Genomic DNA, 15,898 nt, shown 5'->3' on the forward strand with positions numbered 1-15,898 from the left:
TTTCCGATTTTACAGATCAAAAGGACTTAAGAGGAAGCTGACGAGTTTCATTGGCATTTTTTCCTAATTATTTAATCCATTCTCTCGGTTTTTAATGTAATTTGAAATTAGCTCTCAAAACTCGGCTTATCAAAAGCACACCAACTTGAGATCTTTTGTAAACACAGTTTAAATTGTTAGTAATAGAGGAACTAAAGAAAGAGAAAAGTGAACATTAAAATCGATATTCACGTTTCATTTATCATTATTTTTATAATTATAAAACATAAGTCAAATTGTATGTCACTAAATAATTGAAAAATTTGTCTGCTAGGAGATAAAACTGATTCAGAAAACAGAGTTGCAATTCATCCATCTATCTCTCTTTCTCTCTCTTTCTCTTTCTCCTTTCTCTCTTTCTCTGTCTCTTTTCTCGTTTCTTTCTGTACATCATCTGGTTGGAGTCGTGTGTGTATTTGGTCCTATTGTGGATTTATACCATAAGGCTGCTGTTCCTCTGCTCTACAATCAATTTAATTTCTTGAAGACAACATTCTAATCAAGTGTTAAATATGTAATAATCCAGACTTCTTCTATTCATCTTTATGTGTTGTTGATTTAAGAGGGAGAAAAGGATCACAGCTCAATCATCTGGTCATCATCTTCATCGTTTTCTGCTTGCTGTGGAAAGAAAATCTTTTTGTTCTCATTTTGCCTGTTTTTCTCTTATTTCTCTCACACACTCTTCTTCTCAGGTCTCAAACTATGGAATCATCGAGTGATCATAATTCAGGATGGCTTGATATTACTCAGGAGTTTGTTGATGCATCCAAAGGTCAGTTTCAAATAATTGCTAAAAATCTTAGCCATTAAAAGTCATCTTGATAGGGCTATTGCAGGGATGTCCTGTTTTCATCCAAAATTTTAATTTCATCGAATCATTCTTGTTGAAAAGGTCTTCATGAAATGTTTGAAAACATTTTTGATGAATGATAATATTACATAACGAGTAAAAAATGTTTTACAATGTTTTTCTGCTTATGATGGTTTTTCCCTCTCGTGTTTAACAGCATAGAGGTATTAACTAAATGAGCACGGAATCGCCTTATTTAATGTAAATGATTATTCAGTTTGATTTTATCTCCAACTTAATACCTAGAGTGATTGGGGTGACTTTTTAAATTATTTTACTTCGCTTTTGTTAATTTTTTTTACTTTTATTTACAGAACTTGAACTTGGAGAATTGCTTCATGATGATATGTTCGGTCTTTTTGAGGCAATGTCAGCAATTGAGATGATGGATCCCAAAATGGATGCTGGGATGGTTTGCAATAGAGATAGAAAAGTTCTCAATTTTGAACAATCAGTGGAAGAAGGAAAATTAAAGATAAAAAATTTAACCAGCGAAGAAAAGATTGGAATTATTGATGATACATTCAGCTGTTTGGTAACTTGGTTGGAAGGTCATTCATTGGCTCAAACGGTTTTCACCAATCTCTATTTACATAAACCACTTGCCATTGAGGATAAATGTTTACGCAGTTTTAGCCTTATAATTTTAAAGTTAGTTGAAATTATAAGAGATTTCGTGTATCGTGGAAATGTCTTCGAGGAGGAAGATTTTCAACCGGCTTTTTTGTACCCTTTTGCAATGCCCTGTACCATTACGGATAGTAAAGCTTGTGGAATGATTCGAGATGTTGAGGAGGAGATGCAAAAGAAGGTTAAAAGCTATCAGAGAACGTTAAATAGTCTAAACAAAAGTCGTCCAGAAGAATTAATGAAGACTAGTGATAATAATAATAAGTTCTCTTGTGATTTAGCAGAGCAGAAAGAACACCAATTGAATCTAGCTCTTTTCGCTCGGCTTAAATTTTCTCGCCTATTTTACCAGTCACTTATTATTTTAAAGAAAGAAACCACAGCCAAGAGTAATTTAACTAATCATCACGTCCCCCATCCAAATCCTAATCATCCTCATTCTCATTCTCATTCTTCCTCAACATCAACTTCCTACCATCAATCAAACTCGAAAGTCAATGTGGCTAATAGTACTAGTGGTCATTGGGTTGAAGATGCAGATAAATGTCTCCAACAGTGTAGTGAAACAATCTCCATTTGGCAACAGACTCTTTCAATGGGAATAAAGACAGAGCCAAGTTCAGCACCAACCTCAGAATATCGAGCTGATTATCCTACAATAATGGGATTTGAGCCATTAATTAATCAAAGGTTCTTACCGCCAACCTTTCCACGTTACACAAAAATGAAATCACGAAAAGAAGCTATTGAATACATGGAACATTTAGTCTCTCGGATACGCCATGTCTGCAAAATATTTGACCATATACCTTTTCAAATGGCTTTAGATTTTTTCACAGAATTCAGTAAATCTTCATCACCACCTTCCTGTGTCCTATCACGATCATTGCTTCAAGTTTTGTATCTTCCAAATGGTATTGCTCCACTAAGTGACCTAATACGTGAGGACGTTCGCAACTTTATTAAGCCACCCTCACTTTATCAGAAACCCTCCATTCTAACCAATCATCCAGAGGCCAGGGAGGTTGTGGATATCTTTTTTGAAAGATGTACGCGACCTATGTCATACTTACTTCAAATAAATGGACACAATAGAGCTCGTCAACGGGATAAATTGGCTTTAGTTCTTGAAGAATTAGCAACAATTCAAGAAGAAGCTGATAAATTGGACAGTTACTTGAACACTTTGAGTTTAAAGATGGATATCCCTAGTAGTCATCTGGGTTATTTCAGCGCTTGGGTACTTTATCATATTCTTCGTGTCATGATTCAATATTTATTGTCCGGATTCGAACTTGAACTGTACTCAACTCACGAATATCCCTACATTTTTTGGTATCTTTATGAATTTCTTTATAGTTGGATGGCATCAACTCTATATCGAGCAAAATCATTCATTGCTGAACAAGATGCTATCTCAGGTTTGTTTACCGTAAAAAACACCTAAAAAGTGATCAAAGTAATTAATTCATTAAATTACTTCTTCAATACCTTACAGAACTTAGAAATAAAAGTGTGAATAAAAAGGTTAAGTCTAAAAAACGTAAACAGAAACCTCATGAACGGGAATGGACGCTCAATTCCGCCTTTCAGCAGCTTTGTGGAGGTTACTATAAAACCGTTAGTGCTTTTCGATTGGAGGGTAAATTGAAAACACCTTGGTCAAGTGCATCTAAAGAACAATTAAGGTATGAACATAGGTTTATGCCATTTCTCGTAATAGCAGCTCCACCGCCCGTTCCATATTCGCAATATCGAGAAGCAGTTGAGCGTGATAAGTGTGGGGATGTTAAAGAAACAATAGCTGAGCTTTATGCAACTGCCTGTAAATGCTTCCATCGAGCAAAAGAAACTTTCGAAAGTGTACCAGATCCAAATGAAGAGGTTTGTCAATAATTTAACACAATAATTTTAGTCTGGATTTTGCTTTAAAATTGATTTATAATTGATTTGTCTTCGTTTTATGTTACAGATTTCTTCTTTTATTAAGGTCGCCAAAACAAATTTTGTTGTGATAAAGCTTTTGTTAAGCGGGCAAGGAAATACAAAGGTAAATCAATTTTTATTGTTAGAAATGAATCAGAGAATAACTGGATAAAAAATATCACTTTTTGAAAATTACCAAAAGCCATTAATCGTAAACATTTAAAAACTTTTCATCATACAAGAATCCAAATCTGAATAATATTTTTCTTCTTTTATCTTTACAGACTTTACCAGAGTTTGATTTTAGCATTAACAACAAATTTCCTGTTATTCGCATTTTGTGAATTATTATGAAATTGTGCTTTACCAGAATAAAATTGTAAAAGCCATTATTAAACAACAAGCTGAAACCCAAGGGCTCAATCTTTCGCCAATACGTGCAGCTTTCCAAAAAATACCAAGAAGTCTATTTAATAAAAAATCATAGAGAAAAAAATATTTATATTAAAATCATAAACAGATTAATTAATCTTGAGACGCGTTCTTTACTATTTTGTCAACATTTTATCCCACAATTATAGATCATGAGCCATTTAAACATCATACAATAATATTAGATCAAATAAGAATGAATGAAAGTAAAAGTGATGCTCATTTATTAATTCATGTCGGAATCAAAAATGATGATGATGATGATGTCAAAGTATTACGATCTGATGGAAATAATTCATTTTTGGGAAAACGAGATGTACTCAAATATGGCTCCTTAATAACTCTGACAGTCCAAAATTGTACCCTTAATTTATTGATGAGAGTTTCAAGAACCCAGAAAGAACTATTTATTGCATCTACAGCAGTTATTCTTGCAGAATTTATCAAATTAATTACCTGTATCTGCATGGTTCACTCAAATGAAGGATCATCTAAAGGAGCCATCAACATCATAAATAATCAAATAATCAAGCGACCTTTGGATACTCTGAAAGTTGCCGTTCTGTCAATTGTTCATTACATTCAAATCTACTCTATGTTGGTTCAACTCATCTTGATGCAGCAACCTGTCAAATAACCTATCAATTTAAAATTTTGACAACAGCCCTCTTCTCGGTAGCTATGTTAAATAAATAAAAGACTTTATCATCAATGGTTGGCTTTAATTCTTCTATTTACTGGTGTGGTTCTTGTCCAATTACAGCAGCAATCAACTTCATCAGACTCACATCCATCACCATCGTCATCATCATCGAACTCAGAAGTAGTATCTTCACCACACAAAGATGTTATTAATTAATCCTGAGACGCATTCTTTATTATTTTGTCAACATTTTACCCACTATTAATCTATCATGATCGAGTCATTTAAACATCATACAATAATATTAAATCAAATAAGAAAGCAATTGCAATTCATAGCTATCATAGAAATTCAAGAGAAGAAACCGGAATCTAAAACACGTAACATATGATCGAGCAATTTTTTTCAATTTCCAGCTATAAGCTTAACGATTCTAATCTATGCTTATTATAAATCTATAGACTGATAGAATGACAATTCAAATTAAATTATATTTATGTAATATTTACCCAGTTTTCCGACGATCCAGCAGAGTAGGCATCATAGCTCTTATAAATGAACAGGTACAGATGGACAGCAAGATGACTGTCAGGAGACTTTGAAAATTAAATAAAGCAGACTGTGGAAATGAGAAATAAAATAATTAATATCTAATGAAAATCAATTAAAAAACAAAAGAAATTCTTACCATTTCTAATTATTTGTGCGACCATTGATTAAACAGACACACACATACACAAAACACTGTGGAAATTAAACAACCACAAAAACTTTGACGTTAACCAGAGTAACCAGAAAATCAAGAAGCGCGTCTTTCAAAACTCACTTAAACCAAGTTCAAAGCTTCAGAAACAGAAAACAAAAGTAGAACAAGAAATATTAGATCTAGTTATTAGAAATGCATCAAGCATATTAACATGAGTCTAAATTTTCCTTCAATTTCACTATGACCCAAAAAATGAAATTAATAAAGATGATACTCACTGATTCTCACAATTATCAGACAACACAAACAACAAGCATTTCAATTTCAGCAAACCTGAAATAATCGACCTAAGTCGAAATTGCAGAGACCAAAAAAATCAAACCAAATCCCAAATATAATAGAATCAAATCTAGAAGCAAAAAATAAATCGAAATTGGAAATTTTAATGAACCAAGAGAGAAGCAACTAAACAGCTAAATGCCTCCACTAATTTAAGAATGCATACAAATATGAATGCTAGAAAATCGGTAAAGCAAGACCCAAGCAAAGGTTGGTGTAATTGACTTTCAATTATTGGTTAATATCTAGTAAATTCGAAAATGAAAGTAAAGGTCAACTTGAAATTGAAAATCACTTGGAAAGCAGTTATTATCGCAAATCTGTTCACTGACTCAAGAGCGTAAATGATTCAATAGTGTTATGAAATTAATTAGCCTCGTAATTTTACAAGAGGTAGCGTGGCCGAGCGGTCTAAGGCGCTGGTTTAAGGCACCAGTCTCTTCGGGGGCGTGGGTTCGAATCCCACCGCTGCCACCACCCTTCTTTTTTACCTCAATTTCATTCAATTTTACCCCAAACTTGAAACTAGATTCTTGGATTCTTCTCTGAACTCTCTACTAACCCAATAGATGGCATATAGCTTTTTGTTTACAAATATCTTTTATGACTGTTTACAACTGTTTTTGTTTTGTATCATGGTGTAATCAGATTCTGTTTCATGCTAATTGGAGTGATTAATAAATTTGATTAGTTTTCTTATCTTTGATACTCGTCTTTCTTCATTCAAGTGGTCCATCTTTTTGGTCTTCTTCTCATTTTTCATCTTCTTTTGTCTTACAATTGCCAAATTCCGGTATGATTTTTCTCTTTTCTCATTTTGTTTACATTTTTTTCTCATTTTTCTCCATCTTTCTTTCTTCCTTTCTACATCTCTGTCTGCTTATCGTTTTGTCTTTCTTTCATTTCTCACATCAAGTTATTTGTTGTTGTTGTTGTTATCTTTTTGGCTTTTTCTTCTTCTCCTGCAGAACCTGTATATTTACGGCAAGGGATTGCTCTTGAAGGTTTGTTATTCTTGTTTCTGAGCTAACCACAGCATCTCTGCTACCTTCAGGTAAATTTGGATTTTCGGATTGTTTATTTCTTTGTCTATTTTGCATCGCTTTGGTGTTTTTTGTCTCTGCGTTTGTTCCTCTTCCTTTTACCTTTTCTCCATACGTGTTAAAGATTAATTTTGAGCACTTAATCGTGGTAGCATAATTTTACATTGATTCTAGTTTAATCTGCGAATCATTCGCTTGAAAACTCACAAAATATGTTAATATTTTTTTACGTTGAGCCTAAGCCTTTTGTGCACGTCCAAAACTTTTTGTCATCAACCTTATCCATGAGATTTTATCAGAAAATTGATTGGAACATTCTGTTTCTAATAGTATTTTTAAGTTATCAAAGCCACTTTTCGCGATTAATTTTAGATAGAGAAATTTTTTAAGATTTACTTCATTCTGAATAAAATCTGTTCTTTACCATCAAGATAAAAATTCAAAATATTGGAAAATTTTCAGTCAGCTGTTGTTATCATCTACTGTTACATTATTCAATGATTGATAACTGCTAGTTATTTCAACTTATATTTTTGGTACTTTTCACTAGTTACTCTCACTAGTACTTGAATGGGTTGGTTACAACAACCAAGTAAAGTAAATGAAATAATGCACCCTAATCTCGTAAGCAAAGTAAGGAGATCTTATCAAAAAGGGGAAAACAAATTTTTTGACCATAAATTGACCAATTGTGTTTTGAATTTTTACTTACTTTATGTACCTTTAACATTAGCTTTTTTGCATAACTGTTACTCGGTGGTATAAGAGTGAATGCATCCATAGACTCCTGCATATTCCATCTGCTGCAAGTGCATTGCTCCAACATTTTAATTATCTGTTTATATTTATCCCAACCTTTTCTTTTTACAATGGATGAACAGTTCGACGGTTTCTTGAGTTGGCACCAACATCCACACGATTACGAAATTTTACACGAGTTTGTCACGCATAATACAAAGGACACAACCATGATGAGCCACCGGGAAACAGAGAAATACACCAAAGGATTCATTGTGAAGTGTATTAATGTAATTATTGAAAGTCGTCTAGGAGAGTCCGTTTCAAGAAAATGCAGCCCTACAAAAAACGACTGGTTTAACATCGCCTTAAACGACAATGAACATGTTACAAAAGAATGCTTGGAGACTCTTGATGATATTCATTTTGTTGATCCAAAATGTCCGGAGTCACAAAAGGTGGATACAGGTTTCAACATAGATACGCAGTGGAGAATTGTTTGTGAAATTTCATTACAAAAAAATGGCGGTGATAAGCTATGCAGTCTCGAATATTGGATGTTTGAGAATAATCCATATAATGCGCAAGAAAATACTTCGCCAGGTGCTTCTTCCCCATCCAGTGCCAGTCCAAGTTCTCCTGGTGGATCTCCATTAATGAATTCTAGAAATCCAAATTCTTTTGCAAGTGTGCATCAAAAAATGGGTTTAATGATAAAATCTTTAATGAGTTTAACGCGTGGATCTCCCTCATTTAAATTAAGCTGTGCTACTTCAACAGATGATTCCCTTGTAATTTTCTACCGAGTTTGTCAATGTGATCCGGACTTTAATAATTTCTTGCGATCAATAAACCCGGACATACCTGAGGTTCATGCCCAATTTACTCCTGAAATACATCTTGGATCAATCTGCACAAATTACAATACTATCGATATATCTTATTCTCAACGGCTTAATTTTGAAAACTGTACACAGCCACCTATGCCGAGAGCTGATGGTGACTCAGCTCTTTTCAAAGAAGATCATTTTGGAGCGGCAAGAAGACAAGAAAGTCCAGATGATAGGAATAGTCCTTGTTTTGTTAACAATGTTAGAAGAGAACCTCGATTAGCCTTTGGTTCAGACTCTCCAACTGGTAACTGATTTTTTTTTCGTTAGACTTGTGAATTTGTTAAGACTCCAGTTGATTAAACTCTGTTAGACAATGCAGAACCCAGGAACAAGAAAATCTGGAGTCAACTTCATCTATGGTCAATAAATCTATTTAAATTTACATGCTTTGTAGCTTCATCACAAAATATAATTTATTGACCATAGATGGTGTTTAATCCATAATCTTTTATCAAATGGCTATAATAATAAGCCGTGTTCATTCGACATCAAGAGCTCTTACAGATTCACTATGAATAACCTTTGATCTTTTATTTGAATTCTTAGCAGTTATTCGTAAAAATCTCACTTTAACTTAAATTATTCTAATGACCTTAATTCTAAATATATTTTTCCTTTGTTTTAGTAGTTACTAATTTTCCAGAATTTCCACCACTGCCTAAAAATTTTCCGGGAATTAGTGACGATGAGGACGATGATATAAATGCTCTGATTGATGGTGATATCAACAAGAGAAAGTCCCAGAATAACGATGCCTCGACTAAAGATCAAAATTCTGATACATCATATTTACCTTCTTCCTCTGAAGAAAAAGATAGATGTGAATCGTCTGAGGACGGAACAAAGCCGCCGAATGTTTCCCAGCCAATCGGGATTCCCTCCGATCGACGAAACCCCAATTACCATGAGCATCGACATGCTGATAGTTCTCCACTTGGATCAGCAGAATCCTATGTTTTTATTGATAACAATAAGTCTCCTTTTGCCCCTGATCATGATGACATTTCGATCTTTTTTAATGGCCCAACACCATCATTCGTGGCAAATCCAACCTCAAGGCTTGGTACATTAAGCCAAATCAAAGAGACTATAGCAGCTGTTAAAAGTGAAATGGAAGGCATTGATGATTTTCTCGAATCATTGAACGTAAAAGCTGGAGAAGATGACGAAGAAGATTTGTTGAAAAGTTCCTCTTCAAGCTCACAACCTTTCTAATCAAAATGCATAAAAATACTTACAATCTTCGTGATTCGTAAAAAGTAAAGTATTTTCAAACTGTGATGATAACGCGGATTATATTGATCAAAAGTTATATTGTACATAGCATACATCGGGACTTTCCATCTTCATTGTCATCAACGTCATCCGTCATGGTCTCTTCAATGGTTTCTTGAGCTTCCTATCAACCAAATTTTACTACTCCTGATTTCATTTCACCATTTTAACGTTTTTAAAAAAATTCAATAATTTTTGACTGTCAATAGCTCATATTGTCCTGGCTCAAGAAACTTTCATACTTGCATGATTTCTGCTGATCTTTCACTTTCTTGCCTTTCCTTTGCCTTCTTTCAAAAGAAAGGTCAACTATACGGTTAATCGACAGATAATTGTTTTTTGTACACAATCGAGACGATAAATGATACAATCAAAATCATTTGATTTATCAAATTACGTAAAATTAATTTGCTTTCACTTCATCCTGACAAATTCAAGTCATTTTTTCATCAGAAACATTGCTTGTAACTTACCTAAATACATTTTTATTTTTTTTCATCTCAAACCACTGAATTATATTTTAATGCTAATAATATACGCGAAGTAATTCAATCGAATTTATTAGAATTTATTTTTTATTAGAATGAAAATATTCAATAACAAAAAGAAAATATTGCTAAAAATTCTGAAGACGCCAGAGAAATCATTTATGACTTTCATACAGATAATTGACTGGAATCGAAAATAATTTATTCTTGAATTATTTAAATATAATAAGCTTGAACTGATTGATATGGTTAATAACTAATTGTAAATTTTCAATGGACAAATATCTTTTATGATTGTTTTCCAAGTCTGTTTAAATTTGAAAACAAATTATCGATCAAATTTTTAGTGTCAAATGACAGTTTATCTAGGATTTGAGTTGCCTCTTTTTGGTTTCCTAAATCCAATTTGGAAGGGAAAGTCAGTTGCTCACAAATTGCTGATCCATTTTTAAGAGATGAATGTGGCTGGTTATTTAAATTATCAGTTGATCTTTTACCCAATACAAGCATATTTACATTCTCAGCATAAGCTATATTAACAACCATGTGCTCGACAACAAATAGGTTAACAATTAGTTGAACAATATGATTCCAGAAACCTTGGGTATGAGCAACCATTGAATCTCTATCTGGTTCATCAGTTCCAGGTTCTGGTTTAGACGGAGCGCCATATTTATTGATCAATTGCTCGGTGACTATTTTTGTCACCTCATCTGCTTTAGTACCAGAAGCTATTAATGAACCAACCTTTTCGCAAACATTTTCAAAATCACGTTGAGAAATGATTCCTTTAAATATTGAAATATAAATTGAAAGGCAAAAGTTAAGTTTTCAGTAAACTTATCAGTAAAACTTAACTTACCTGTTGGATGTGCTAAAGTCAAACAGGAGTTGACCAAGAGGCAAGTAAAAATTAATAGAAACATCACTTTGTAACAATATTGTTAATCACCAACTTATTCACTGGATGGAAATTCAATTTGAGAGGAATTAACTTCATTCTTTTTATAACCTTATGGTAAACAATGCAACCTAATTGTCTGCAGTGTAATTGCTTTCAACATATTTAGTAATAGAATCAAGTGGTTATCACTTGATCTCTATCCATATTCATATGAAATATGCAACATCCTTAAACTGGTTCGATCTAATTAACCGAAATCCTCTCAATGTTCATCATAGCTTATCAAAGTTCTAGTAACAGATTTAAAATATTCTTAAGATTTCAAACAGCAGGGTCTTCTCGAGTAAAAGTTCTTAAATTAGGAATAAAAATAGTTGATTTAAAGAAAAAGTACCAATATGATTTTTTAAAATCAAGTTTATTATCTAACAATATTTAATAAAAATCAAAGATTAAACTGTTTACTCTTTCATCAAAATTGTGTTCAGTGACACAAACAGGCTCCAAAAAATAGAAATTACTTTTGATTGAACTGAACTGATATAACCTTCCCTCAAATTATGACGTGTTCCTTATGTGGTTTGTGTATGCACATATGATTGGGAAAGTGAGACTTTAAAATCAGTGTTTAAGGCCGGTTTGTTGTCAAATTGTTACATTTCTTTTGTCAGTGATTATATTTGATTAATTAGAATTTTAATATCATGGTAAGTCTATTCATACATCAACCATGTAAAATGTAACTGAAAATGGTTCTTTCATCCTCTTGTTAGGTTCTACTTGCCAGTGCCATTGTTTCCAAGCAAAATGGAAAGATCCTCGTTTCAAGACAATTTGTTGAAATGACTAGATCTAGGATTGAAGGTAATTTTTCTATGAGACCTTTCCTGATATTCAATTGAAATTAATTTGATTCTTCTGTGGTCTGATTTCACATTTTAGGATTACTCACAGCATTCACTAAATCCATAACCAAAGACAAGCAGCATACATTTATAGAGACTGATTCGGTAATTATTTGACTTGTGCATTCTTTTTTTCTTTATATTTATTAATTATAATGTCTATAATTCTATCTTGTAGGTTAGATATGTGTACCAAGCATTGATGGATAAATTATATTGTGTTTTAATCACCACCAAAACATCAAATATATTGGAAGATTTGGAAACATTACGGTTAGTCATTTTATTTTACCATATGGAACTATATTGCTAATATTTATTATTTCTACTTCATATAATTATAGTCTATTTGTGCGTGTTATAAGTGAATATACCTCAAATCATGGTAAAACATCAGATGAACAAGCTATTCTGGATAATGCCTTCACTCTCATTTTCGCTTTTGATGAAATTGTTGCTCTTGGTAAGGCATTTAATTTTCCACTCTCACTTGAAAATTATGAGTTTTAACTTTATTGTTTTATTTTCCAGGCTATCGGGAAAGTGTAAATATGTCTCAAGTTCGCACATTTATAGAAATGGATTCACACGAGGAAAGAGTTTATGTTGCTGTTCGTCAAACTCAGGAAAGAGAAGCTAAGCAAAAGATGAGAGAGAAAGCTAAGGAACTATCTAAACTGCAAAGAACACAACAACTGGCCAAAACGTCCATGCCTTCAATATCATCATCGTCCAATATCAGCTCTAGTTCTGTTATGGACAAACCAGAGCCAGTTGTTGGTGATAGAGCTCAAAGTGCTTATTCTAGCTCTAGTGCTCCTGTTGTGCGTTCTAAAGGTCCATCAAGAGCTCTCAAACTCGGTTCTAAAGCTAAACAAGCTGATCTTTTTGCTGCATCAAATGAAGAACAGTTAGCTAATGAGTTGAAAGAAGAGGAACCGAATCAACCTGTTTCCAGTAGCGGTGGGTACAAGAATGATGATATTGATATTGACTGAACACAGCCGCTAATATCAATTTTTTAACTCCTACCTTTTGTTCCATTGCATGTTTAGCAAATAATCTTTCAAATATTATAACTTTAAATACTGATAAAAATGTTTATATTTATTAATTTCCAAAAATTGTGGAAGATAAAAAAATGAATACAGAAAATTTTTGTTATTTCATAATTTCATCATAAATTTCGAAAAAACAAGTTCGACAATTTAACCATTAGAAAAGTCACAAAAAGATTATAAATGTCGATAACTTATGGCTCAGAGAAATTTAATGAAAGTGTAGATCAACATTCTCGTTTACCATGAATTCAGAATTGCATGAACGTAAGAGTTAAAAGCGAAAAGCAATAAGACTAGATGTACTTTGAAACATTGTCCACTAAAAGTACTATTTCTTCACAAATCCCGGTTTAATTATCATCGGTTGACTGATAACTTTGAATAATAGAATTTATTTCCGAAACACTCTCGACCATGTTTTTAACGGCAGATTTATCACCGAAAGCTTTCATATAAATCTATAAAACTAACAAAAAAAGATGGTTGAACAATTCATGGATCAACTTCTTTTGAACATTCTACTAAAGGTAGCTCTGTCTTTTTCGGTTTTACTTCGGGTGAACCTCTCTCCTTCATAAGTAAACTTTTCATGATATTGACGCAAGGGACCTCAACAAGAGCACAGAATAAAAAGGACAAGGCATAAATTGAAGCTAGAAGAGGGAAAACAACAGAATACGCAAAGTCGATCATATTTGTTTCGACATTTGTATGCCAAGTTGCATTACGAAGTTGAAAAACAAGTGGATTCACAAATAGAGCTGACAAATTAACTCGAGAAAGAACAGTGAAAACTTTAGAAGACAGAAACTTTGGAATGGCTTCGATTATGTGGCCATTGTGACAAGCATAGATGAGCCAAGCGATAATGTACGACCAAATCGTTTTACTAAACATGCCATAAAATAGCGAAATCGAGTAAGGCACTGGAAATAGACGGTAATTGATTGTCGCCTCATAAACAAGTATAATTGCCCACGCTGTTAACCAAAGGAGCCACATAAAAGACGAAACAAGCTGAATGAAACAGGATGAAAAAAGATAATTAATTCGACCATCAACTCATCAATTATAATCACCATTTTGTCAAATTTCAACCAACCTTTGATACTTTTAATTGAAAAGCACCCATAATAAAACCAAGAAGTACACCAACAAAATAAGAGCTCATATGCCCCCAACCTTTTGAATGGATATAAACTAGATATTTCATTAATTTGTCTTGAGGATATGCCATAGGAATCCATGAATGTTGTAAATCAAAGATGTACATCAAGGAACCAAGAATAACTGCGCCAAGTAAAATCAACAGAATCGTATTAATTGTGGCAATAGATTTTCGTTTTCTTTGTATAAATGGTAGGATGAGAATTACAAAAATAATGGCAAACATGTAATCAGCTTCCAAATACCAATCAGCGAGAATACAAATATTGATGTCTTCTTTAACATCAAAATAATGGGCGACAAGGAACAAGTGTCCTAACCAGGTTTTCTCACAAGTTGAGGCCACTGAACCAGTAGCATAGTAATCATTCCAATAAGGTCCTCCCATGTAATCACGAAAATGGTTACTAAACAGTAAAATATAACAGCAAATCATCCAAGCAATGGAGGGAACAAAACGAGTCCATCTAAGGAAAAGGAAAACTTTACCATCCAATTTAGTCTTGTTGTAAAGAAAGTGTATTGTTGTCTCTAACCCGGTTAAAAGGAAAAACGTTTCCATTGTAAAAGGTCCAAGTAGGGTTGACGAAAATACCGGTTGGGTCACCGACTCACGGGTACGGAAGAAAGTGGTCATATTTTGAAATAGTAAAGTGAAAAAGACATGAATGTAGAGCATGAACAGCATAGTTAAAGCTTTAAGACCATCGAGACATGGGATTGATGTTGGACCTGGTGAACGTGGACGAGTGGAAAACAATTTAGCCATATTAGCAGCGAAATTAAATTGTGACAGGAAACTTCCTTTTGGTGCCCAAACTCCAATAATATTGAGACAAAGAATGGATCCAACAAAAATAGAGGCAATTATATGGGACCAACGTATTTCATTGTGAGGCTCACGAGTTTGACACATATCAATATCTATAATCAAGCCAGTTTTTAAATACTCCGAGTAACCGTTAGCTAAACGCTTAAGGTCAAACTTTGAACACTGTCGAGGCACACAAATACCACTTGTAACATTCATATATCGAAAATAATGAATGTATGATTTAAGATAATTGAATGTTGGACTGGAAAAGTTGAAAGCTTTCGATGGATAGTCAAAGGGTATTCCTTCAATAGGCTGAGTAGGCATCAAAGGCATATTAGCATAGGCCAAACAGTAACGGTTAGTTGTTGATGACATGCATTGGGTGAAGCCACCAAGGCTAACCAAACTCCCATCTAATAAGCTTGATGGTAATCGTCCCCATGAATCCAAACCTGAAATTATTACCCAAAATATTTTGATCAAAAATTAACGCTGATCAACGCTATGAAAATAATAAGTTAACATATCAATGAAACTTACGCTTTACAGACTCAACATCCAGTGATTTTATCCCTTCAGCCCATTGGTTTAGAGCTTGTTCACATTCGTCTGTAATATTCACTTTTTTCGTGATGATTTGTAGGTCATTTTGATAATTTGATGCTAAATCATTCAAACTCTTAATGGTATAAGCTTCTAATTGTGTCCATGCTTGTTGATAATTATCAGATACGATTGATGTACACGAAACAATAGTTGGTATTAACAAGATTAACACAAATGGCATCATGATGTCTAGTTACAAGAGATAACTTCAACTCTATAAATTAATCACATTTTATTAATACAGCGATGAACTAAAGGCAACGAATGATAAAATTGTGATGCGAAAAAGAATCGGACAGTTTAACTTGGTTTTGGGAGTAGAAACATTTTAATGAAGCTCACCAGTTCATTCGAAAGGCTACAAGGAAATTTCGATTCTCATTTATTACAGTTCAAGTTACTTCGATTTTGGTGATTCTTTAGTTTGATTTTC

The 15,898-nt window shown here is 33.3% G+C and overlaps 6 protein-coding genes and 1 non-coding gene across 12 annotated transcripts; 4 read left to right on the top strand and 3 right to left on the bottom strand.

Annotated features, from left to right (window-relative positions):
* The first annotated feature begins 159 nt into the window (after positions 1–159).
* On the top strand, positions 160–3,977 carry Naa35 (N-alpha-acetyltransferase 35). The gene is made up of 6 exons (XM_089265824.1): positions 160–553; positions 735–814; positions 1,207–2,943; positions 3,021–3,406; positions 3,495–3,572; positions 3,733–3,977. Coding segments are annotated over exons 1-6 (2,343 nt in total). The 5' UTR covers positions 160–551; the 3' UTR covers positions 3,793–3,977.
* Positions 3,566–5,269, bottom strand: ksh (transmembrane protein 167A-like protein ksh). Its single transcript, XM_089265828.1, has 3 exons — positions 5,212–5,269; positions 5,033–5,142; positions 3,566–3,914 (listed from the first exon to the last, which is right to left on the bottom strand). Exons 1-3 carry the CDS (start codon positions 5,212–5,214, stop codon positions 3,812–3,814), a joined length of 216 nt encoding a protein of 71 aa, XP_089121954.1. The 5' UTR covers positions 5,215–5,269; the 3' UTR covers positions 3,566–3,811.
* A 691-nt stretch (positions 5,270–5,960) lies between these two features.
* Positions 5,961–6,042, top strand: TRNAL-AAG (transfer RNA leucine (anticodon AAG)). The gene has a single exon. It is a non-coding gene; the product is annotated as a tRNA-Leu (tRNA).
* Positions 6,043–6,169: 127 nt separating this feature from the next.
* Positions 6,170–10,022, top strand: Atg13 (Autophagy-related 13). 6 transcript variants are annotated; one of them, XM_015925664.3, is made up of 4 exons: positions 6,170–6,361; positions 6,537–6,622; positions 7,493–8,486; positions 8,868–10,022. In XM_015925664.3, exons 3-4 carry the CDS (start codon positions 7,580–7,582, stop codon positions 9,455–9,457), a joined length of 1,497 nt encoding a protein of 498 aa, XP_015781150.1. In that variant the 5' UTR covers positions 6,170–6,361; positions 6,537–6,622; positions 7,493–7,579; the 3' UTR covers positions 9,458–10,022. The 6 variants fall into 6 exon arrangements, with proteins under 6 accessions (XP_015781150.1, XP_089121952.1, XP_015781152.1 ...); XM_089265826.1 differs by having other exon boundaries at positions 8,871–10,022; XM_015925666.3 differs by lacking the exon at positions 6,537–6,622.
* Positions 10,023–10,185: 163 nt separating this feature from the next.
* Positions 10,186–11,076, bottom strand: LOC107371914 (uncharacterized). The gene is made up of 2 exons (XM_015940063.3): positions 10,868–11,076; positions 10,186–10,793 (listed from the first exon to the last, which is right to left on the bottom strand). Exons 1-2 carry the CDS (start codon positions 10,929–10,931, stop codon positions 10,294–10,296), a joined length of 564 nt encoding a protein of 187 aa, XP_015795549.1. The 5' UTR covers positions 10,932–11,076; the 3' UTR covers positions 10,186–10,293.
* A 428-nt stretch (positions 11,077–11,504) lies between these two features.
* On the top strand, positions 11,505–12,969 carry deltaCOP (coatomer subunit delta). The gene is made up of 6 exons (XM_015940484.3): positions 11,505–11,616; positions 11,683–11,773; positions 11,852–11,919; positions 11,993–12,087; positions 12,159–12,277; positions 12,346–12,969. The coding sequence occupies exons 1-6, from the start codon at positions 11,614–11,616 to the stop codon at positions 12,810–12,812; spliced, it is 843 nt and encodes a 280-aa protein (XP_015795970.1). The 5' UTR covers positions 11,505–11,613; the 3' UTR covers positions 12,813–12,969.
* On the bottom strand, positions 12,901–15,890 carry LOC107371913 (O-acyltransferase like protein-like). Its single transcript, XM_015940062.2, has 3 exons — positions 15,400–15,890; positions 13,978–15,311; positions 12,901–13,892 (listed from the first exon to the last, which is right to left on the bottom strand). The coding sequence occupies exons 1-3, from the start codon at positions 15,647–15,649 to the stop codon at positions 13,368–13,370; spliced, it is 2,109 nt and encodes a 702-aa protein (XP_015795548.2). The 5' UTR covers positions 15,650–15,890; the 3' UTR covers positions 12,901–13,367.
* Positions 15,891–15,898: the final 8 nt, after the last annotated feature.

Source organism: Tetranychus urticae, chromosome 1 (assembly GCF_039701765.1).
Source record: "Tetranychus urticae isolate SD_2017Ah chromosome 1, NJAU_TeUrti_SD_1.0, whole genome shotgun sequence".
In the NCBI taxonomy this organism is placed as follows: domain Eukaryota; kingdom Metazoa; phylum Arthropoda; class Arachnida; order Trombidiformes; family Tetranychidae; genus Tetranychus; species Tetranychus urticae.

What these genes read in the sequence shown, in the direction of transcription:
- deltaCOP (XM_015940484.3), top strand. An exon ending in CATTTATAGAGACTGATTCG is followed by an intron (nt 11,920 to 11,992) that starts GTAATTATTTGA and finishes TCTATCTTGTAG; the next exon opens with GTTAGATATGTGTACCAAGC. An exon ending in TGATGAAATTGTTGCTCTTG is followed by an intron (nt 12,278 to 12,345) that starts GTAAGGCATTTA and finishes TTTATTTTCCAG; the next exon opens with GCTATCGGGAAAGTGTAAAT.
- ksh (XM_089265828.1), bottom strand. An exon ending in CTGGATCGTCGGAAAACTGG is followed by an intron (nt 3,915 to 5,032) that starts GTAAATATTACA and finishes TTTATTAAATAG; the next exon opens with ACTTCTTGGTATTTTTTGGA.
- Naa35 (XM_089265824.1), top strand. An exon ending in TGAACAAGATGCTATCTCAG is followed by an intron (nt 2,944 to 3,020) that starts GTTTGTTTACCG and finishes AATACCTTACAG; the next exon opens with AACTTAGAAATAAAAGTGTG. An exon ending in GCGGGCAAGGAAATACAAAG is followed by an intron (nt 3,573 to 3,732) that starts GTAAATCAATTT and finishes TTATCTTTACAG; the next exon opens with ACTTTACCAGAGTTTGATTT.
- LOC107371914 (XM_015940063.3), bottom strand. Translation starts at nt 10,931, where the DNA reads ATGTTTCTATTAATTTTTACTTGCCTCTTGGTCAACTCCTGTTTGACT. An exon ending in GACTTTAGCACATCCAACAG is followed by an intron (nt 10,794 to 10,867) that starts GTAAGTTAAGTT and finishes CAATATTTAAAG; the next exon opens with GAATCATTTCTCAACGTGAT.
- Atg13 (XM_015925661.3), top strand. Translation starts at nt 7,481, where the DNA reads ATGGATGAACAGTTCGACGGTTTCTTGAGTTGGCACCAACATCCACAC. An exon ending in TGGTTCAGACTCTCCAACTG is followed by an intron (nt 8,487 to 8,867) that starts GTAACTGATTTT and finishes CCTTTGTTTTAG; the next exon opens with TAGTTACTAATTTTCCAGAA.
- LOC107371913 (XM_015940062.2), bottom strand. Translation starts at nt 15,649, where the DNA reads ATGATGCCATTTGTGTTAATCTTGTTAATACCAACTATTGTTTCGTGT. An exon ending in GGATGTTGAGTCTGTAAAGC is followed by an intron (nt 15,312 to 15,399) that starts GTAAGTTTCATT and finishes TAATAATTTCAG; the next exon opens with GTTTGGATTCATGGGGACGA. An exon ending in TTCAATTAAAAGTATCAAAG is followed by an intron (nt 13,893 to 13,977) that starts GTTGGTTGAAAT and finishes TGTTTCATTCAG; the next exon opens with CTTGTTTCGTCTTTTATGTG.